Below are 23,751 nucleotides of genomic sequence, written 5' to 3' on the forward strand. Positions count from 1 at the left end.
TCCTCTATGCAGGCCCCTGTGGTAAGCTTATGCCCGTGAGCAGGGAGGATCAGGAGGGGAATAGAGGTCACCAGCAGCTAGCTGAGTGTCTCACTGGGCTTTGTGGTGCAGCACTCTGCACTTGACTGTTGCCGGCAATCTGGTGTGGTATGTGCTGCAGTGTCCACGGCCTGTGGCCTGCTGTGTCCGGTCAGTGCTGGTGTTCTCTCCGCTTTCCCGTGACATCCCAGGAGCTGAAAAGGAGCGCAGCGATCTCGGGCGGGCGGCCCGACACAGGGGATGCACAAGCTGCAGCCAACAATATCTCCCACTGTGAAGCTCAGAGGCAATACCGACAGCTCTCCAGAGCTAGCGAATGGGACCCTGTCATCAGAGAGAGGATCTCCAAGTTGTTATGGATGCCGCTGGTGCTTTTCCCCATTGTGCAGTCTCCAAAGCTCCGCCGCAATCTTTTTTTCCAGGTACATCTAGAAATCCAGCCCCCGGCTTATCTCTGTGTAGTAGGTCATACCACTGGACTGCCGCCAGCCATGGGACCTTTCTTCCTTCACCTCTTCCTGAAGGTGAGGTATTGGTGGTGCTGTGCAGTCTGTCTGAGGGCTTTTAAATACTTTTGTCAGCTGTTTTTAGTATATTGGTAGAGGAGCTCTAGCCCAGTACGTCCGTTGCTTCTGCAAGTTAGGTCACACCCCCTTCCCACATATTTAAACATGATTTACAGTTTTTTTCCCCCTATATGCTGCAATATTTCCTAAAAATATCCTTGCAATCACTGACACACTAAACTTTAGGGGTACTCTAAAAACATACCTCTTCAGGGAGGCATACCATATCTCCCTTTGAATTCCACCTGATAACATGCTCCCTGTCCTACCGACTGCAGATCCTGCTTGCCATAATTAACCAGCATATGCAGTGATACCGACTCCGCCACTTTTACGACCTGACCATTGTCTGTGTGTACTTCCTGCTGTGACGTGCCAGCCCCCCCCCCCCCCAGTAGTAAGTGGCTGGGCCGATCAGGTGACCGCCGAGTGCTTTAGCTGGTCCCGCCTGCGGCTCGCCTCAGAACTGCAGAGACAGGGACAACGCCAGAAATTGCGGCTGAACCCCGGCAGCTGAAGGGAGGGGAGTATTGTTTTTTTTTTTTTTAATACTTTTTAAAATGGCTTTTCAGGGAAAGGCTTATAAAACCGTTCCCTGAAAAGCTATTGAGGGGGGTGCGGCAGCAGGATTCTCTACCGCAGCTGTCATGTGTGACAGCTGCAGTTGAGAATTGAAGGGTTCCTCTGCTGCATCTGCCACAGATGTGGCAGATGTAGCAGCAAGGAATTCTTTTAACTAGCGGGGGTGAAGGAAACATCTGCCGCATGCAGCATATGTGTTCTTCATGCTCACGGCTCTATTGACAACAAGCACAGCTGTGTTCACACATCTTTTTGCTCGTCCCCAGGTGCGCACGTATGTACGCACCTAAGTAAGTACAAAAACACGCTTGTGTGAACCCACCCTTAGACAGGGAAAGTGTTAGAGTAGGATCCTGCCTTCAAGAAACCCAGCGGTCCTTCTTAGGGTGACTACCCACTACAGTTTTTTTTCACTGTGAAATTCGCTGTGTTTTTTTTTGTTAAAATTGCGATCGCGCAAAATCGCGATTTCGTAGTAAACTGCAATTTTGCATGATCGCCATTTTAACATTATAAGTCCCATAGACCCCTGCAGAAAAAAAAAATGCTGCGAAATTCGCAGTGAAAAAAAACTGTAGTGGGTAGTCACCCTTAGGGCTACTCTTCATCGTGTGCATTACAGTTGTGGATGGCTGGGAGCAGTAGTGCACCATTTTTTTATTTTTATTTTTAATATATATCTCCTGGCCCACTGCAGATCATTGCAGCTATGCCATTCTATCTTTGTAGTGCCTTAGGCAGAGGGTTGACCGTCATCGCTAAACAGAACAGTAATATTTCCTGGGACACTGCAGATCATTGCAGTTATATTGTCCTATGTGTGCAGTTCCTTAGGCAGAGGGCTCACTCTCATCGCTAAACAGTACTCTAAGGGCGCCCACCCACTGGCGATTTTTTTCCCTGCGAAATTCGCAGCATTTTTTTCTCTGCAGGGGTCTATGGGACTTGTAATGTTAAAATCGCGATCGCGCAAAATCGCGATTTCGCGGTAAATTGCGATTTTGCGCGATCGCGATTTTAACATTACAAGTCCCATAGACCACTGCAGAGAAAAAAATGCTGCGAATTTCGCAGGGAAAAAAAATCGCCAGTGGGTGGGCGCCCTAATATTTCCTGGGACCCTGCAGATCATTGCAGCTATACCGTTAAATGTGTGCAGTGCCTTAGGCAGAGGGCTCACTCTCATTGCTAAATAGTACGCAAATATTTCCTGGCCCACTGCAGAACAGCATTTCACAGATACCATTCTATATGTTGGGTGAAGTAGTTGCAGTTATCAGCACTATCCACTGGCTGTATAACTTTCTGCCCCTGTGCAGAGCGTCGCACAATACCCTTTCCATGGGTGCGGTGAAGTTGCCGCAGTTACCAGCACTATTCACTGGCTTTCTGATTTTCTCCCACTCCATACAGCCTCCGTATTATATACAAGTCTCTGTGAGCGGTAAATGACCCCTCCGTAATAGCACAAGACAGCGGTTTAATTTTTTCCGGTCACAGCATTGAGCCTCAGGTATCTACATGTCTCTGTGTGCGGTAAATTAGCCACAGTTCTCAGTGCTATACGGTGGAGTAATTTATTTTGACCCTGCTCTATCCTTAATCCGACATGATAAGAAGTAGGGGTAACGGTCGAGGACTCGGCCGTGGGCATCTAAGTGAGGGTCCTAGGCGGGGCTGCATCACAGCCGGCTGCTGAGCGATTAGGAGAGTGCCAAGTCCCCACGCTCCCTAGCTTCCTGTCACAATTGCGGGTTCGCGTGGTAGACCTTTATTACAAGAAGAGCAGTGCAAGCAGGTCCTGTCCTGGATGGCAGATAACGCGTCCAGCAATGTATCAAACCCCCAGTCTTCTACGCAGTCCACTACTCCCGGCCTTGGGACTGCAACTCTGAATCCTCTGGCTGCTGCTTTTATTCCTCCCAGCCTCATCAATCCAGGAAAATGACAGATTCTGAGCAGGCAGACTACCAGAACCTGTTCTCAGGTCCCTGCCCAGAGTGGGAAAAAACAGCTCCTCTCTCACCTGAGGAGTTTGTCGTGACCGATGCCCAACCTTTGGAAAGTTCCTGGAATCTGGGTGATGAGGCTGTGGACCTCCGGTTACTGTCTCAAGAGCTTTTTGTGAATGAGGATGATGAGACACAGTTGTCTGTCACTGCTGTAGTAGTAAGGTCAGTAAGTCCGTGGGAGGAGCGCACAGAGGATTCAGAGGAAGAGCTGCTGGACGATGAGGTGACTGACCCCACCTGGCTTGCTAAGCCTACTGAAGACAGGGCTTCAGAGGGGGGAGGCAAGTGCAGCAGCAGGACAGGTGTGAAGAGCCAGTGGGGTGGCCAGGGGGAGAGGCAGGGCCAGAGCAAAGAATCCCCCAACTGTTTCCCACAGCACCCCCTCACGGCAAGCGTCCGTGCAGAGAGCTAGATGTTCAAAGGTCTGGATGTTTTTCAGTGAGAGCGAGGACAACCAACTAACAGTGGTGTGCAACCTGTGCTGCACCAACATCAGCCGGGGAGCCACCACTGTCAACATGCACAGGCATATGATGGCCAAGCACCCCACAAGGTGGGACGAAGGCCGTTCACCGCCTCTCATTCAATTATACCGTATATACTCGAGTATTAGCTGACCCGAGTAAAAACCGAGTCAATAAGTTTTGCCACAAAAAAATGGTAAAACTTATTGACTCATGTATAAGTCGAGCTATACTCGAGTATATACTAGGTAAAGAAAAAATGCATTTACCTACACAGCGCTGATGGGGGGGAATTCAAAGCTGAACAGAGAGATGTCCATGGGGAGAATTCTCAAGCAGCTTGCCGCATCGCCGGGGAGCCCGTCTCGCCGGGGACACAGACGCAGGCTGGGAGGTAAGCATTGCGGGTTTTAGTTGTTTTTTTTTTTTACCTCACTCGAGTATAAGCAGAGGGGGTTTTTTTTTTTCAGCATAAAAAAATGTGCTGAAAAACTAGACTTATACTCGAGTATATATGGTACTTTTTTTTGTACTCTTTTCTCTGTGTCAGTGGACGAGATAAAAAAAATAAAAAAATGGTGCTCCGTGCATGAACGATTCCGCAAGGAATATTCGCCGAAGTGGAGCTGCTGGCGGTAAGCAGAAGCACCAGTAAGCGTACCTTCCACAGATGATCTACCTCGCTCCCACAATGGGAACTCGTCCGTAAGTGCAACGTAATTTGTTGTTGTTGCTGCATTTTTGTGGAATGCGTGTTGCAAATTTGAGTGCTTTGTCAGTCATTGGTTTTGTGCGTGCAAGTGTATACTGCACGTGCGCAAGTGCATACACAAAAAAACATTCTTTCCCTGCACAAATAGTGCACGTTGCTATTTTTTTAACATGAATAAATTGCGCACATCAAATATATGCATGTGAACAAACCCACTAAAATCAATGTTCTGCCATTACATGTTGCCATATTGCTGTTGTGCAGATGCATTGCAGACCACCAAGTTTATTGCAGGAAGACATCAATATGCTGTATTACGTTGTAGCACAGGACACCAATATGTAGCTACAAATTACAATGTTCTGGCCATCTAGAAAGTTGTGTTGCTACGGAGTCCAGAGCTACACAACTTTGTAGACCCCCAGAACGGTGATATTTGTAGCTATAGATTGGGGTGCTGTGCTACACACAATGCAGCATACAGAGGTCTTTATGCAATATAAAGTAGAGTTTATAACAAATGCAATATCTTTTTTCTTAACACCACCACCACTCCACGTATCTTTGTCTGGTATGTTAGCTCTGTCTCTATGTTGATAGTGAAAGGTCAACTCTACTGATAAGGACACTAGAAATGAACTAAATAAACCTAAGCTGTTTCTTTTTGTCCACAGGTCATCTGATAACCTGGAGCTAGAGGGGGAGGAAGAAATGCAGGCCGAGACCATCACATCTTTACAGAGTGCTTTGGGGAAGACCGGTGGTGAATCCAGCTCCATAGAGCATCAGGAGCCTCAACTCCGGCAGCCATTGAAGCACCCCTCGAAGGCATGGCAGGCCGGTATGAACCACAACCACAATGACAAGGTCTGAAATTCAGCTGGAGGTACTAATCCTCATGCAATGCATGACCACACTGCGTGACACGGCGGAAAGCTTTGGACAGCATGTGACATCTGTTATGTACCACCTGCCGGAGATCCATCAGGTTTCAACCCAGAACTTTATGTTATTTCTGATGGAGATGCCAACCCCACCCAACACACCATTAGAGTTACACAGCCTGATGGATAGTTATTGCCACCAGTACACCCAGCGGCAGGTTGCAAGTAGCTGGGCGACGCAACCCACAGAACCCCCATACCCACTCCCTCCCACACCATTATCCCCAACAGTCTACTCAAAGCTATTTGCAGCACGGCCCCCCTTACTCTGAAACCCAGACTTCTGGGTTTTCACATGGAGTCCAGTGCTCCTCCACACCTGGAACACCTATTGCAGGTCACAATGAGTGAGACACAGAGACAGGCCAAACGGGCCAGACTTTTGCTTCCCCCAGCAGTGACACTGGTCCCCAGTACCATAATGTAAAGAAAATAAAATGTGTTAATTTTAATCTTATATATATATATATATATATACACACACACACACACACACACGTTTTAAAAGTTTATACTAATTCATGGTTAATGTATTTCTTTTTAAATAATGTTGGGTTTATTTTAATTATTCATGTTGCATTGCAGCACTACCCATGCAGTGCTGACGTATACTCCAAATCCACAAAGGTTATAACTTTTTGTACAACTGAAAATTCCTGTATCCTTGTTCTACTTTCCATGGATGAAATATATATAATTTTTTTTTTCAAAAACATACTTCATGCAGGGATTTGTTGTAAAAAAACGTTTTAACCCTTGCATCAAGAAACACTAAAAAAAACAAACATTTCACACGTTTCTTGTCAGTAAAACACTTCTAATACATTATATTTTTTATTGTAACCAAGCAAAGGGTGAAATTTGGTATTGGTCTACAATACGGCCCAATTTTGCCAATACCCACCATAGTATTCATTTCACATAGCCTGCACAAATTGAGCCATACTATATCAGCTCGCAAGCCCAATCAAGTGTCCTCATTATCTTGCAAATCCCTAACTTTAAAAAAATAAATAAATAAAAAATTGGAAGCTGGTAAAAATAAACAACAACACGGTTTGAAAAGTCCTGATCCTCAGGCTTTGTGGATAGAGGCCAGCCACCACGGAGCTTCTCCCTCAGGAGTCACGAAGTAGTCTGTGAAGTGGTCTCTAACCTGAAGTCCAGAAGATGCAAGCCTATTCGAATGGCTCTGATCCACACCTCCAACTGTTGTTGTTGTTGGTAGTGGATCATCCACAACCGTCCAACCCACGTCGTTGATCCACCAAAAGTTATGCAGAACCACGATGGCTTTAACTATCGAGCACGTTTTTTCAGGTTCCATCTGAATAGTGCCCAGGAAAACTCTCCATTTACTGGAAAGAATTCCAAAGGCTCATTCAACGAAATGCTGAGTCCATGTAGGTCGATAGTTAAAGACTCGTCCCCTGATGTCCAACCCACTGCAGGAAAATGGCCGCTTCACATGGGTTGACAGGCCAAAGCCCTCATCCACGACAGGATTGAATGGGGCAGTTGGACCTGAAGAACAGGAAGCAACCATGCCTCCGGAAGGGCCAGCTGGTTGGACAGAAACCGCTGGCCCATTCTGAAAGCCCTGAAGAGGTAAGCATCAGCAGAGCTTCCATACATAGGCCCCAATATCAACCATTATGAACTGGTAATCATTGGCGACCAAGGTACAGTAATGTTTTTAGTTAAAATATCGAGACTCTGAGCGCAACGGCTTCTTCACATGGATATGCTTACCATCCAGAGCCCTGATGCAGTTTGGAAACTGCGCTGCTGCTGTGAAACCAGCAAGAATCTCAAGCCACTGTTGCTAAGAGGGTGGCAGCACGACGACTCTCCTCAGACGCTCCCAGATTATATTGCAGGTCTCCCTGATGATTCCAGTGATAGTGGTATGGCCCAACAGGAACTCATAATGCAGGGATGCAATTGAATTCCGGATGGCAAGGAATCTGTAACAACAACACATATACAAATGGGGAAATTAATTATAGGATAAAAAAGAACAAAGCTAACAAATGTACAATTTGGAGGCATTCCAAAAGAACAAAGGACTAGCATAAAAGCTAACAAATGTACAAATATGTACGCCTTCCAAAAGAACAAAGGACAAGCAAAAAAGGGAACACATGTACAAAGATGGAGGGACTCCAAAGAAACAAAGGACTAGCAAAAAAGCTAACATGTACAAATGTGGAGGCCTTCCAAAAGAACAAAGGACAAGCAAAAAAGCTAACACACATACAAATATGGAGGTATTCTAAAAAAACAAAAGATTAGCAAAAACGCTAACACAGGTGCAAATATCATATAGGTACGTCATGGAGCGGCGGGGTATGTATCAAGAGAGGTTGTGGGGAGACTTTAAAGTAAAGTTTAAAAAAAAAATCTATAAAGTTTTTTTAATTGTAAAGAAAATTTTAAAAAAAAAAAGTTTAAATCACTCCCCTTTTGTCATATCTATTATTAACAAATCTAAATCTTAAATTAAAAATATGTATTTGGTATCGCCACGTCCGTAGAAGTCCTATCTATCAAAGTAGTGCATTATTTTTCCCGCACGGTGAACGTTGTTTGGAAAAAAAAAAGAAAGAATGCCAGAAATGCACTTTTTTAGTTACCCTGTCTCCCAGAAGAAACGCAATAAAAAGCGATCAAAAAGTCGTATGTATTCCAACTTCGTACTGTCCAAAACTACAGGACATTCCGCAAAAAATGAGCCCTTGCTTAACTACGTCGACGGAAAAATTAAAAAGTTATTGTGCGCACAATATGACCACAGAAAATAATTTAAAAAAAAATTAAATGTCTTTGAAAAAAAAAAGAGTTGTACAGTAAAAAAAAACCTATACAAGTTTGGTATCATAGTAATTGTAACGACCCATAGAATAAAGTTATCATGTCACTTGTATTGCAGTTTGTGCGCCGTAGAAACAAGACGCACTGAAAGATGGCGAAATGTCATTTTTTTTTTCCATTTTACTCCACTTAGAATGTTTTAAAAGTTTTTCAGTACATTATAAGGTACTTTAAATAGCACCATTGAAAAATACAACTCGTCCCGCAAAAAACAAGCTCTCATACAGCGATGTCGATGGATAAATAAAGGAGTTACGATTTTTTTGAAGGGGGGAGGAAAAAACGAAAATGAAAAAAAAGGGGCAGCTAAATTAAGGGCTTATGTAGACGACCGTATATTGGCTCGGTTTTCACACCGAGCCGATATACGGTGTCCTTGTCTGCAGGGGGGGGGGGATAGAAGAGCCAGGAGCAGGAACTGAGCTCCCGCCCCCTCTCCGCCCCTTGCCAATATTTGCAATAGGAGGGGGCGAGACGGGGGTGCAGCTAAGTCTCCACCACTTAGCTCCGCCCCATCCCACCCCTCCTATTGCAAATAGTGGCAAGGGGCGGGGAAGGTGCGGAAGCTCAGTTTCTGCTCCTGGCTCTTCCATACCCCACCCCACCCCCACACGCAGACAAGGACACCGTATATCGGCTCAGCATGAAAACCGAGCCGATATACGGTCATCTAGATAAGCCCTGGGGGGGTTAAAGAACAAGGAGCTAGCAAAAAAGCTAACACGTGTACAAATATGGAGACATACCAAAAGAACAAAATGACAAGTAAAAAAAGAAATATGGTGGCATTCCAAAAGGAAAAAAGGGAAACAGAATGAAGGGGGAAAAGGCTATAAAACGGGAAAAACACATTATACAGCTTGATCTTACTGCAGGGTGACCAGCAAGCACTCCTCAGGGGAGATACAGTGACTCATATTCATATTTGCAAAGATCAAGCCAGGTCGCAACTCCTCCAGCAACTTATCAAATCATTGCACCAATACATGGCAGAGGGACGAAAACTTTTCTGGGTGACTCCTCAGGTCATCATAAAAGGATGCGAAGTGACCCTTTTGGGGTCACTGTGCCACCAGAGGGTGAACCCAGAACCTCCTCCTTTTACTTCTGGGCTTTTTCTCCAGTGTCTCTTTATCCTCAAAAAAGGTGACATAGATTAGCCATGCCATCAAAGTCAAAGCTCTTTCAGAAGGCATGTTCCAATGTAGCAGCTCTCCTCAACTCCAGCACAAAGGAAATGGAGTCTCAGGTGTTAGGATGTGCTGCTGGGATCTGTTGTACTACTGTGCCTCTAGCAACATAGCCCCACAGATGTTGAATGATTGTGCTAGCTGGGTTTGGTGATCTCCTGCTAGCCAATCCCCTGGGTCTCTGCTCACATATAAACTCAGCTCCTGGGAGTGTCTGTTTGGGTTCCAGGGTGAGTAGTCTTGGCACTGCGGTGCAGTTTAATGTGGTCTGTGTAGCTTGGAACTGTGTTTGCATGTAGGTCTGTTGGGTCTCTGCTTCCCCAAGATAGCTTGGACACCTGTAGTCCTTGTCTGCATTATATGTACACCCCCCTCCTGTGTTCTGGTGTATTGCCAAGAAAGCATGTACTGGGCCACTACACATCCGCACTCAAAAATTCCACGATCATCAATGAATATGCGATCATCCACAACTAATTTTAATTCAAATATGCAACAAAAAACAGGTGTTCTGCTGTGTAAATCTGCATGCAAAAACATGTGCCAGGTGCACGAGGCCTTAAAGTAATTTAAAATATCTACTTACAAATTTAATCTAAAATTAATTCCTTTATTATGGTTAAAAACAAAGCAAAACATCTGGCTTTGTAGCTGTAGAGTGATTACTATGGCTGCCGGTCACGAGGTTATAAAAATCCTCTGTATAAGATCAGTGTAATTTACAAATGAGGCAACCCAAACAATAATAACCCTCTATTTGTAGGCAGATGGTAATTGCTTTTATTACTTGGGGTACTGAGACATATGGTTGCCACCTGGCCAGTATCTTTCCTGCCAGGCTGGTGCCAGTATTTATTTTTTACTGGCCATATTACAGGACACTATTTTGGTCGGGCCCCGGTTATACCAGTATGCTATGTCTGCAGCGCGTTCTTGTGAGTAGATGACATTTGTGTGATTCCGCCTACGAGATGTCTGGGCCTCGACGGCGAATCCCACCTGGAGGACGTCCCTGCCCTGCATTCCCCGGGAGCAGAAAGGTGGCCGCAGTGAGCCTTGTGGAGCTCGGGGGGGGATCTGTGGGGGCTGCTGGAAGTTCTCTGTCTTCTCTATGGAGCGGGTTGTATACATGTAGGAGGAGGGCCTGTATGCATATATTGAGGGAGACTGTGTGTCTGTGTGTGCTCCAATATATTGGGTCACTTTTTTATTTTATTTTTTTACCGGCTATATTAGAGTGGTATTTTGAACCGGTCCCGATTATACCAGTATGCTACGTCTGCAGTGTGTTCTCACGAGTAGATGACATTTAGTGTGATTCACACTAAAAGTTATCTACTCGCGAGAATATGCTGGCCTGGATCCTGTGCATGAGCAAAAATGCTGTGATAAGCCGTGCCCCTTTTTACCATGGCCAGTATTTTTTTTTCTTGACAAAAGATGTCAACCCTAATGGTTTCCACACGTGTAATAACAATGTTACTTGTCATGTGAGAATATGTTCATAGAGCTTTATGTGAACACTGATGGTGTATTGATATTCACAGTGAAGCAAAATCACTTGTCAAAAATGTGAATATGGACCTATACCTAGATGCAGATTTGAGCACCAACATCACATTGAGGTCTAATGTAGGTGCTGCATTATAAAGACATTGATCTAATAGGAGAACTTCAATTGGTTGCTAAGGTCTTTTGTTACATGAGCTAAATGACCCAAAGTGACACCCTTAAAGAAGCCCTAACTGTTTCTGGATAAGTTGAGTGTTCCTAGAAATACCCAATCTGTTCCTATATCAACATGCTCAAGCTCTTACACTCAAACCCAATGCGTTTCTAAGGTCCATTTAATAGAGCTCCTATCAGGAGCAAAGTCAAAGTGATAGAAATTAGCATTTTGCTCTTCAAACTGTTGTAATAACGACAGGAAGGATTATTGAATTGTCATGAGAACAAAAATTGATATTCAGGTAATCCAACTGTAATGATAACAGAGGATTATCAATACGCCATGTTGTATGTCAGCATGCAAACGTGTTTCTGACTAGACAGCCCAGGTTTATATGCTTAAATGCCTGCCTCTCAAATGCAGGGGTGCGGCACCAACCGCCAATCCGGTTGAATGTATCCTCCCCCACTAGAAATGGTCCAACTGCCCAGGTCACGCCCTGCTTATTCAGGCAAGACACTGTGCAGGTGGACCATCATGCCTATCTCTGATTCCATATGCTGGGTGTCTTGTTGCTAGGGTGCCTTAGAAAAAAATAGGCGATTCTTTAACAAGCATCTCAGAAATTGATTTACTTGTCCGAGAGAAAAATCGTTTGAGTTAACCCATTCATTTATTTATTTTCTGCTCGGTTATAAGGGGAACAGAGTTTGCACTGGATAATTGTCTGAGGGCAGTTTCAGACAAGTAAATACATTCACCAGTATGGAACCTATCTTCACATGAATGAGGTTTAGTGATGGCAGTGATATGTCCATGCTAGCAGAGCTTTTTTTTTTTTTTTTTTTCCCTCGTTATACAGGCAAGATTTCCACATGGGGAAACGCTTCCACAAATGCATTAGTCAGAATCCACTCTAACAAAGCCCTAATGAAAATATGGGTGCAGCCTAACCTATTAAAAGATATCTAACTCCCCTCTTTCCTCCTATAATGTATATAGAGGGTTCTATTTATTCCCTCTGTCACTCTGGACTCTGGAGGATGATGGGGAGGGGGGGGGGGGGGTCATTTGGAGACTGGCAGTTGCTTGAGTTGTTTGGAGGCGTGCGCAGGATGGTCAGAATTGTGTGGAGATGGTTAGGCTGGGGTCACATAGGGCGGAATGACCACACCGACAGAACCACAAGAATTCTGCTGGAAAAGCACAGCTTCAAAACCCGCAGCCTTCAGCCACGGGTTTTGGAGCGGTTTCAATGTCGGCATTCTGCTGCGGCTTTCTCTCCTCATAGAGAGGAGAGGCCACTGCAGCAAAGAGAAAAGAATTGACATGCTGCAGAATAAAATTCTGCGCCACCTGTCAGTTTTCGTGCAGATTGGCCGCAGCGTGTGGACAAGATTTTTGCAAAATCTTGTCCACTTTGCTGGCTAATCCCGGGTTAAGAAGCTGTCAGCATAATTGCCTTGCAGACTTTCTGCATCAATTCCACCCCATGTGAACCGATCCTCTAGAGTTTTTGCTTATTTGTGCTGGCGGATGTCTTTAAAATTATGCACATGCTTTATTTTCTTTAATGCATGGCCTTAGAGAACACTACTTCTGCCAAAGTGCAGCATTGACTCTAAATTAGTCCTTACCTGCAGAATCAACCAAGCTTCAAATGTGATGTGTAGAAGCCATCATGCTAGAGTATTCGCCCAGTAATTTTCCATCATGAATATATAATTGTACAGTTGGGAAGATATGAAAACAATTTCTCATTTTACCACGGGCAAAGCCAATCCTACCTGGACATACCTGTATTGTTTGCTTTTGTAAGGATCAACTATTTTGTTTCTCCTTTCCAGAAATCATTTAAGTGGAGCAGCTCAGTCAGAGAAGATAAGAACATGCAGACACCATATTCAACGTCACAAACGTATATCGATGACTTTAACCCCTTAGATTACTACCAGACCTACTATGCTACAGAGAAAGGGATTTTCTTTGGAGAATGGACAGAGTTTGTCTTACGGAATCTGCATGAAACATTTGGTCCAGGTAACGTTAAACTATTAATGAATAAGTAGAGACTGCTATTGTCTACAAAGCAAGTGTGTTATTAGGACTCAATAAGACTTGACTAGAAACTGTGGGGGGGGGGGGGCAGAGGTCGGTGCACAAGCTCCCATGCCTTCCTGCCTCCTCCCCTTGGAGAGAGGGGCGGCGTATATCAGCCGGGTGTGAAAAGCCTCTTACCACTAGAAAAAAAATAGAATTAAAAACAATCAAAATGTTATATGTTCTCAAATTGAATAAATGAAGATTAGAACTCTTCCCACAAAAAACAAACCTCTACAGAGGTCCATCTATGTGGTGTGTTTGATACGAAAGCAAATTTTTTTTTTAACGTTTTTTTTGTTTACAAAGAAAAACAGCAAAACACAAACTTTATAAACTTGGTATTGTGGTGACCCAGAGAATGTTATGTATCTTGTACACTGAACACCATACAAATGAAATCCAAAAACGAATGACAGAACTCTTTTCCCCCAATCCCCCTAAAAAAGTTCTACAATGCATTATATGTACACACAAACTATGCCATTAAAAAATGTGGCCCTCAAAATCCCTCATATGGCTTTGTCGATGGAAAAATTGGAATGTGACGATGAAAAATGCTGGTTAGCTGGTCATCAAAGTTACGTCACTAATGGGTGAAAGGAGGTGGCACATAAAATATATTGTTTGGAGTGAAATTCAGACCATAATTCTAAATATTTATTGTATTTTCACCTATTAGAAAAAAACAAACTAAAGGACTAATGGTAGAATGAGGCCGCATCCACAGGGGCAACATGATTTTTGACGTGAGAAAAACCGCAGTGATGTCACATCCATGATCCGTGCGATATCTCTGTTTTTCGTGGCGATAATGCAATTTTGTGGAACTACAAAGTTGTGTGACTTTGTAGCACCATGTGCAAGGATTTTTGGCAGGCGGGGCTTAAAATATCAGCTTTACCCCGCAAATAAGCCATGGTGGCATAAAAAATAAAATGCATCATCTAAGAAGCGCTGTGACTTGGGCCCATCCTCTGGGTCCCCAGCTCTGGTCTTCAGCATGCCTTCTAGCCAGGGATTGGAAAATCCCTGCTTCGAGGAAGCACTGACTCTGATTGGGTGAGGCAGCCCTTCCTGGAGGTGTGAATTTTCCAATCCTGGCCAGAAAAGATGCTGAAGACAATTGCCAAGGACCAGGGAGAAGACAGGCTGGAACTGGACAGCGCTTCTTAGGTGATTGTATGTTTTTGTTTTTTTAAATGCAGCTACGGCATAGCTTAAGGCTGTTACAGTAGGATTTCCTAAGGTCAATGTTGCATTGCACCTTGTGAAAACTGCGTTTTCCTGCGCTGCAACAGAATAAGGCTCCATAGGGAAACATGGGCTACAAAACATCGCAAATCGCAGCTGTATAGAGCAGGCCATGATTTTGTAGTGTCACAATGTCACAGGCTACAAAATTTCGCTAGTGTGGAAGAACCTATAGGAAAGCACAGGCTCCACATACATGCGATTTGTAGCACTGTCATTGTGACAAAAATCGCTTGTGTGGATGTGGCCTTACACCACTTGCTGCTTCTATTCTATGTGGAGGGATCCCTGGTGTGGTGAGCAGCTGTTTCTAAAGTTCCATCCTCTTCTCTGATGTCAGGCGAGATGTTCAGCAAGTGATAAGATGGTGTAACTGTTACTGCAGGGAAGCAAGACTGGGCAGATGTGACTATTATATAACACTTACGGAGATAGACAAGACACAGAAAAGCTCTTCAATAGAAACAGGAGGTGCCTCTAATCAAACATTAATCCTGATATGTGGAAATAAATATTTATTTAAATGTAAATACAAAAAATATTTAATTATGTGATTGATTTTACTATAAAGAATATTTCATGGAATAACCCCTTTAAAGCACAAAATAGGTGAGTCACTGAGGGGTTAAGTATGCACGAAAGACATAGATGGGTCAATACAAATAAGTTCACTTAACAAGAATTTAAAATATCAGCTTCATTGATTGAGAAACTTAACAGACCTGCTTAATCTGGTGCAAGACTATTTGCACTAATATAATCAAGCAAAATGTATTGTTTAGCCCCTTAGTGACCAACATAGTGGTTTTACATCCTGGCCTGCTGGGTTTTAATCCCCGATGTAAAAACATGCATCCTCTGGGGATTAAAACCCTGCAGGCTATAGACGTAACAGCATCCTGGAGCTGTCATCCCAGGCCGTGGGAGAATATCCATGAGGAGATGAAATTGGGTACCTAAGGCCCCCAGATTTATTTGCGGACCTTACCCCTGGCTTCTGCGCGCACCCATCAACAAAATGGTGGACGCATGAGCAAAAGCCACAGATTGCTAGGGTAATTTAAAATCTCCCCGCAACAGCCTATTAAACGTAGCCGAGAGCCTGGATATCTCACGGCAGGCTGCAATAGGCGGTTCTTGGTCACTTGATTGCTGTTATCCAATGGATAACGGTGATCATGTAAAAGTAAAAAAGCTGAAGATTCACCTCCCATCACGGAGCCGAACCATGAGGGGAGGTGAAATTACATACCCAAGGCCTTCACTGATGTCACCAAATGGAATCCTTATCCGTGAACCTTTCCCCAGCTGTGCCGCATGTACCTTTCGCCCAAATAGTGGACGCTAGTGCAGAAAATGGGGGCAGGCCTGGGAAACTTAATCTCCTGGGTATAAAGGTAGCTGAGAGCTTGGAGATGCCACAGGGGGCCGCGGTCAGTGGTCCTCGATCACGTGATTGCCATTATCGTCGTAAAAGTTAAGATAGTTAAAGTTTATGGCTCTGTTCAGTTTGGGCCCCATTGTGCATACAGACACAAGATTAGGGCCATAGTGGGTATGTTTCTGAACACAGGACAAACAGGGGGATCTATTTTGGGGTGAGTCTTCATTTATGTGTGCTGTACAAAAAAAAATAAAAAATTAAGTGACACAATAGTTAAAAAAGGAAATCTTAATATTTTGCTTCTGCTTTGCTTTGATTCATTCAAAAGTTGTGTGTTCAAAATGCACAGTAAACCCCTAGATGAATTTGTTAAGGGGTCTAGTTCTCAAAATGGGGTCATTTGTGGGTTTCTGTCTTTTTGGCCACTCCAAGGGATTTACAAGTGGGCAATGGGGCCTAAATCACCTTCAAGCAAAATGTCTCTTCTGAAAGTCAGAGGCTGTTCCGTTAGTTTTGGGCCCCGTTGTGCATCCAGATAGAAGATTAGGACCACATGAGTGTTTTTGAACACAGGAAAAACGGGTATCCATTTTGGGGTGCAAATCCTCATTTCGTGTGCATTATAGACAAAAAATCTTTTTTTAAAATGGCATATGCAAAAATATGAAATTTTTTTTTTTTTTTTTTTCTTTTTTTTTTTTTCTTCCTCCAAATTGCATTAACTTCTGAAATGAAACTGTGGAGTCAAAATACTCATGCCACTTCTCAGTGAATATATTAAGGGGTGTATTTTTTTTTTTTTTTTTAAATGGGGTCATTTGTGGGGGTATCTATCATTCTGACACCTATAAGCCTTTGGCATCTTGGCTTGGTGCAGGAAAACAAAGTGTTCCTCAAGGTTAATAAATATTAAATTTATATGTCTTCTAAATGGTTAAAAAAACTAAACAGATGGATATGTCTTATCAAAAATTTCTATATTATGTATGCATATATTTGAAGTTGAAAACGAAAACTATTTTATTTTTTCAAAACGTTCCCAATTTTGGCACTCTTTAAATATACACATTCTATCAGTCTATTTTTACAGCCTAAATGAAACACTATGTTGTGAAACAATGTTAGAATCACTCAAATATGCAAAACCTTTACAGTATTTCATGTTAAAGTGACATGTCAGATTTCCAAAATTTGGTCTGGTCATTAAGGTGCAAACAAGCTTGGTCACTAAGGGGTTAAACTAATGGTATCAGCAATTAAAAATAGAAATATACCCTGTCTAATGTTCTAAATTACATGATTGTTCTAATGATAAAATTATTAGTTTGTTTATTGGAAGAGGAAATGTTTTATCTATAAAACACTCATTTTATCAATTAACCTTCTTGTTTCCAAGTTCCTAATGTAAAGGTTATACCTTGTTTTATTTCTTAGGAGGTGTGACAGGAGACATACTAATTGACTTTGGAGCTGGGCCCACAATTTATCATCTGCTCTCTGCTTGTGAAGTGTTCAACACCATAATAACCTCTGACTTTCTTGAGCAAAACCGAAAACAACTGGAGAAGTGGCTGAGGAAAGACCCAGATGCCTTAGACTGGAGTCATATTGTCAAATATGTGTGTGAGCTGGAAGGTAACAGGTAAATTGTGGAAATTAAAATGATAAAATCCTAAAAGGCTAATGGAGTTAAACCTATTTCATATACCCTTACAAAGCACATTGAGTAAATGGAGAAGGATCGCTTATTTTGAACCCCCATCAATTATCTAGATTGGAAAGTTCGATAGCTACCATGAGTCTTTCATTCTGGAGGGCCCAGCACATCCACGCATTCCGCAGTCCACCCATTGATTTCAATGTGCACCATGTAATTCAGATTCAGTGCACAAAAGAGAACACTTCCTCAGATGGCAGCTGATCACTGCAGACCCCAGCAATAGGTTTCATTAAGCTCTTATTTATGGTGGCTTCTTTTTTTTGTATATAAATTTTACAACTCCTCCTAATTAGGTGAAGACTTAATTTTGTTGCATATTTTCTGTATACGATGAAATAATTCAAAAATGTTTTTTTTTGTTTTTTTTTTTTAGCAACGGTGATAATTGTGAAAAAAAGGAGGCAACACTGAGGAGAAAAGTAACCAAAGTCTTGAAGTGTGATGCGCTTGCAAAGAAGCCATATGACCCCGTGCCCATGCCAGAAGCTGACTGTCTGATTAGCTGTCTCTGCTTAGAAGCTCCATGTAGAGACCTGGAAGATTTCACCAATACACTGAAAAAGTTTCAGGAGTTACTTAAACCCGGAGGTCACATTATAATTCAGAGCGTTCTTAACTGTACCTTCTACTATGTTGGTAGTAAATGGTTTTCCTGTCTGTCCTTAACGAAGGATGACCTGGAAAAGGCCTTCAAAGAGGCCGGGTATGAAATTGTAAAATTAAAGGTGAAACCACGATCTGAGAAGTCAGGAATGGAAACCGCTGATCAAGATAGCTACTACTATATCCATGCTCGTAAACCACAGAAACCTTAAGGATCCATTCAGACCGCTGTAACATGGCTCCATACAGGATACATATATTTAATACCCAAAACAAGCTTTGGCCATGTCACAACAAAGGAAGGAAACCTGTCCACTTTTTGGAATATTTTGTCTTTAGATGTGATCCCATTCTTGGCATGAAGTATATGGCTCCTGTACAGAACTGTATTATAGTCATCTGTATGAATCCTACGTGATGTAAACAAGCCTGACATGCAGTTTTTGAAAAATTGCTGTAGATTTCATCCTTTTCAAATGCACAGCAATTTTGCAGCAAAAATGTGCAGTTGAGACATGTACTATGGTGTGAACTTGACTGCAGCGTATTTTCGTTTTCCCTAATAAAGCATCATTAAATTGATCATGAATACTATGATTCATTATGGTAAACACTACAAAAATGATGAGGTTTTTCCAAGATTAAAAAATATATACATATAGATGGCAGATTGTTTTACAAAAAAGAGAAGAAAAATGTACTCCTCTTAGGGTGCCTACCCACTAGCTTTTTTTTTTTTTTTTCCTGCTGCATTTTTTTTTCCAATTGTTAATGAGACTTTCTAATGTAAAAACCGCCAGGTTGCGTTGCATTTCTAACATTGGAAAGTCCCATTGGCAATTGGGAAAAAAAAATAAACCAGTGGGTAGGCACCCTTAAATGTCCCTCTGATTTGGCACTGTGGCATTCGGTCCCTACCGATCTAGTCCCAGAGTCTTGTGTAGATGTTAGATGCTGCTCCTTGTTCATCTGACCACTGCAGTCGATCACTGATCCCAGCAATCCTGTCTTGTTTATGCACACCTATCAACCAATAATTGGCTACAGTGGAGAGATGAATATTGAACAGCATATGACCGCTGCCAGAGCCTTCAGGATGGGAACGGATGCTGTAGTGGTGGTTTGGAGGGACATTAAAAGAAAAGTCGTGTTTTTGTTTTTGTTCTTTTACATGTTCATCTGCCATCTGGATTTTGCTTTTTAACCTTTAGTACGCCCCATTTATACATCCCTATATTTAGGGTTAAAGTCTGGCATGTTGACGGGATGATCATTTGCATATACAGACCTGTCTACCTTGGCTCCAACTTGGTTAAAGCCTTTGCCCCCACAACACATCATAGAGCAGGGCCTCCCACTCTAGACCCCCATCTATGACCCAGAATGGAGAGGCATTTGGTAAGATTGGCTCTCCTTCTGATGGACCGTGTATTGCTGTGTTATTACAGTAGTGCCATTCATATAAGTGGATGTGGTGTAATACAGCACTTCTGCAAAAACAAATGCATTTTTCTTTAGCTTGACTTTTAATGCGATGTGCTATAAGGGCTTCCACACACCTGTGTTTTTAAATGCTGCGTTAACGCCATGTTTTTATGCAAATGTCAATGCGACTGTTAAAAAATGTATCACACAAAAACCGCAAAGCACAAACTTGCGATGCATTTTTAATATTAGAAACTCCCAATGACATTGGCGTAAAAAAGAGAAAAAACCCAAGTGTGGGAGCCCTAAGGGTTGTCAGTTTACAAACAAATCACAAAGTGGCAACAGTTAACCCCTTAGTGACGGCCCAATAGTGTTTTTACATCCTGCTATTGCAGGACTTGTATGGAGGGAGATATCTACCTCAATACAGTGCGGGCGTCAGCTGTTTTACAGCTGACATCCGTGGGCAATAGCTGCTATTGGACGTTTGGACAATCACGGCTACTAACCCTTTTAAATGCCACTGTCAATTCTGACAGTGCCATTTAAATTCCCTGAACGATGTTCAGGAGTCCCGTACACGCCCCCCCCCCCCTTCCTTTCCCCCAGCAGTGAGAGAGGGGGAGCCGTGCAGGTGTCATGGCAGCCCAGGGCTTTCTGAAAGGCACCAGAACTGCCTTAGGAGACCGCCTGACAGACTGCCTGTCAAAAAGCAGTATGATGTAATGCTCGTAGAGATGAGCGAGCATACTCGTCCGAGCTTGATGCTCGTTCGAGTATTAGGGTGCTCGAGATGCTCGTTACTCGAGACGAGCACCACGTCTCGATTAAACGAGCACTGACCATTGAATTCAATGGAGCCGGCAATACAGCCCGCTCCATTGAAAGCAATGGGCTGCCGTCGATCGCGGGATGAATTGTCGGGAAGGGCTTAAATATATAAGGCCTTCCCTGCAATTCATCCAGAAATGTGTAAAAATAAAAAAATATATATACTCACCTGGTCCCGGCAGACTGAGTTCAGCGCGGCCGGGGGCAGTCCTCCTGAACTGCTCTGAACAGCTGTGAGTAGTATTCAGCGGCCGGGGATTTAAAATCTGATAGGTCCCGCTGAGCCAATGAGAGGCAGCAGTCACTCACCCATTCATAAATTCATGAATGGGTGTGTTAGTGAGATCTGCCTCTGATTGGTCAGGCTGTCACCAATCACAGGCAGCTCATTCAGCAGGCGGGGATTTTAAATCCCCGGCTGCTGAATACTACTCGCAGCTGTTCAGAGCAGTTCAGGAGGACTGCTGCCGGCCGCGCTGAACTCCGTCTGCCGGGACCAGGTGAGTGTATATATATTTTTTTTATTTTTACACATTTCTGGATGAATTGCAGGGAAGGGCTTATATATTTAAGCCCTTCCCGACAATTCATCCCGCGATTGCCGGCAGCCCATTGCTTTCAAGGGAGCCGGCTGTATTGCCGGCTCCATTGAATTCAATGGGCTAACATCGTTCTTCTCTGCCACAGCTGTTACAGCTGTGGCAGAGGAGAACGATCTTTATGCTGACAGTGCGGGGGGGGGGGGGGGTCTCACTCTTGCCGCTATTGTGGCTTAATAGTGGGACATGGGAACTTGAGATGCAGCCCAACATGTAGCCCCTCGCCTGCCCTATCCGTTTCTGTGTCGTGCCCATCACTTTCTTGAATTTCCCAGGTTTTCACAAATGAAAACCTTAGCGAGCATCGGTGATATACAAAAATGCTCGAGTCGCCCATTGACTTCAATGGGGTTCGTTACTCAAAACGAACTCTCGAGCATCACTGAAAGTTCGACTCGAGTAACGATCACCCGAGCATTTTGGTGCTCGCACATCTCTAATAAAGATCTCATGATGGAGTACTGCAAAAGCATGCTATATTTGAAAAGCTGGTTATCTCATGACACACATTTCTGCCAGCCAAGAGGAAAGGTAAGGATGGACATATCTCTACTAGAGACGAGCGAGCATACTTGTCCGAGCTTGATACTCGTTCGAGTATTAGGGTGTTCGAGATGCTCGTTACTCGTAACGAGTACCATGCGATGTTCGAGTCACTTTCATTTTCTTCCCTGAGAAATTTGCGCGCTTTTCTGGCCAATAGAAAGACAGGGAAGGCACTACAACTTCCCCCTGCAACGTTCAAGCCCTATACCACCCCCCTGCAGTGAGTGGCTGGCGAGATTAGGTGTCACCCGAGTATTAAAATCTGCCGGCTCGCCACAGATGCATTCTCACTTAGCTGAGGGAAAATGCTGTTGATGCCGGGGCTGCTATAGGGAGAGTGTTAGGAGTGATTTTAGGCTTCAAGGACCCCAACGGTCCTTCTTCTCTATATGTGCTCAATGGGGCCGGCGGCAGCAGCGCCGACCCCATTGAGAACACATAGAAGACAAATCATTCTTCTCTGCCACAGCTGAGACAGAGAAGAACGATGTTTGCCCATTGAATTCAATGGAGCCGGCAATACAGCCGACTCCATTGAAATCAATGGGCTGCCGACGATCGCGGGATGAATTGTCGGGAAGGGCTTAAATATATAAGCCCTTCCCTGTAATTCATCCAGAAATGTTAAACTAAAAAATATATATATACTGACCTGCTACCGGCAGCCGGAGTTCCGCACGGCCGTCCTGCAGTGGGTGTGAAGGGGGTCTGACTCACACCCCCTTCACACCCACTGAATGGGTGTGAGTGAGACCTGCCTCTGATTGGCTCAGCGCTGAGCCAATCAGGTGGCAGGTCTGACTCACACCCCCTTCACACCCACTGCAGGACGGCCGCGCGGAACTCCGGCTGCCGGGAGCAGGTCAGTATATATATATTTTTTAGTTTAACATTTCTGGATGAATTGCAGGGAAGAGCTTATATATTTAAGCCCTTCCCGACAATTCATCCCACACTCGCCCGCAGCGCATTGCTTTCAATGGAGCAGGCTGCATTGCCAGCTCCATTGAATGCAATGCGCTGGACAGCTCCGCCCGATTTTCGGGCGATTTTCGGGCACTGGTCACGCGATTTGCGGATGCGCATCTGTCATGCGATCTGCAAATCGCGCGGAAAAACCCCCGTCTAAGGCCTTAGTCAGACGGGCGTTTTTCGCACGATTTGCGCATGCGTCCGGCCAATTTTTATCGGACACATGAGCGCTTTTTATGTGCTCGTCCGATAAATTATAGAACAGAAATCGCAGATCGCACCTATCTGCGATCTGCGATTCCTGTTCTCTTCTCTATATGCGCTCAATGGGGCCGGCGGCAGCAGCGCCGACCCCATTGAGAACATATAGAAGAGAAATCATTCTTCTCTGCCACAGCTGTAACAGCTGTGGCAGAGAAGAACGATGTTAGCCCATTCAAATTCAATGGAGTCGGCTGTATTGCTGGCTCCATTGAATTTAATGGGCTAACATCGTTCTTCTCTGCCACAGCTGTTACTGCTGTGGCAGAGAAGAACGATCTTTATGCTGACAGTACGGGGGGGGGCCCACTCTTGCCGCTATTGTGGCTTAATAGTGGGACCTGGGAACTTGAGATGCAGCCCAACATGTAGCCCCTCGCCTGCCCTATCCGTTGCTGTGCCGTTCCCATCACTTTCTTGAATTGCCCAGATTTTCACAAATGAAAACCTTAGCGAGCATCGGCGATATACAAAAATGCTCGGGTCGCCCATTGACTTCAATGGGGTTCGTTACTCGAAACGAACCCTCGAGCATCGCAAAAATTTTGTCCCGAGTAACGAGCACCCGAGCATTTTGGTGCTCGCTCATCTCTAATTTCTACATACAATCAATTAACTGCATGATAGCCAATCTTTTGTATATTATGCATATGGTGAATTGTGTATTCATGGAAAGCAGGCTTAAATGCAATGGACTTAGCAAGAAGTGGATTCCAGGTGGCTTTAATCTAGTTTTTCCTCACATAGCTAATATACTTGGTGCTATGTCTTGGAAGAGCAGTAATTTGTTTTCAAATAGAATTTCCTGGACTTTGCGCATTTTTTGAAGGATAGCTGCAGTATCTACATAAGTGAGTAACCCGCATATAACATCCCGTGGTGTGTGTGTGGGGGGGGGGGGGGGGGGGGGGGGGGGGGGGGGCTGAGGGGGCAGGTCTAGGGCGGAGAGCTCTGTGTATAAGTTCAATGGTGATTTTTCACACTCTCTCAACTCCTAGCAG

General features: G+C 44.0%; 1 protein-coding gene across 1 annotated transcript; it reads left to right on the forward strand.

The window, feature by feature from the left end:
• Positions 1-12,914: 12,914 nt before the first annotated feature.
• Positions 12,915-18,542, forward strand: LOC136631333 (nicotinamide N-methyltransferase-like). The gene is made up of 3 exons (XM_066605593.1): positions 12,915-13,092; positions 17,225-17,432; positions 17,884-18,542. Exons 1-3 carry the CDS (start codon positions 12,942-12,944, stop codon positions 18,323-18,325), a joined length of 801 nt encoding a protein of 266 aa, XP_066461690.1. The 5' UTR covers positions 12,915-12,941; the 3' UTR covers positions 18,326-18,542.
• The last annotated feature ends 5,209 nt before the right edge of the window (positions 18,543-23,751 follow it).

The sequence above is a fragment of the Eleutherodactylus coqui genome, chromosome 6 (assembly GCF_035609145.1).
Source record: "Eleutherodactylus coqui strain aEleCoq1 chromosome 6, aEleCoq1.hap1, whole genome shotgun sequence".
Classification (NCBI taxonomy): Eukaryota; Metazoa; Chordata; class Amphibia; order Anura; family Eleutherodactylidae; genus Eleutherodactylus; species Eleutherodactylus coqui.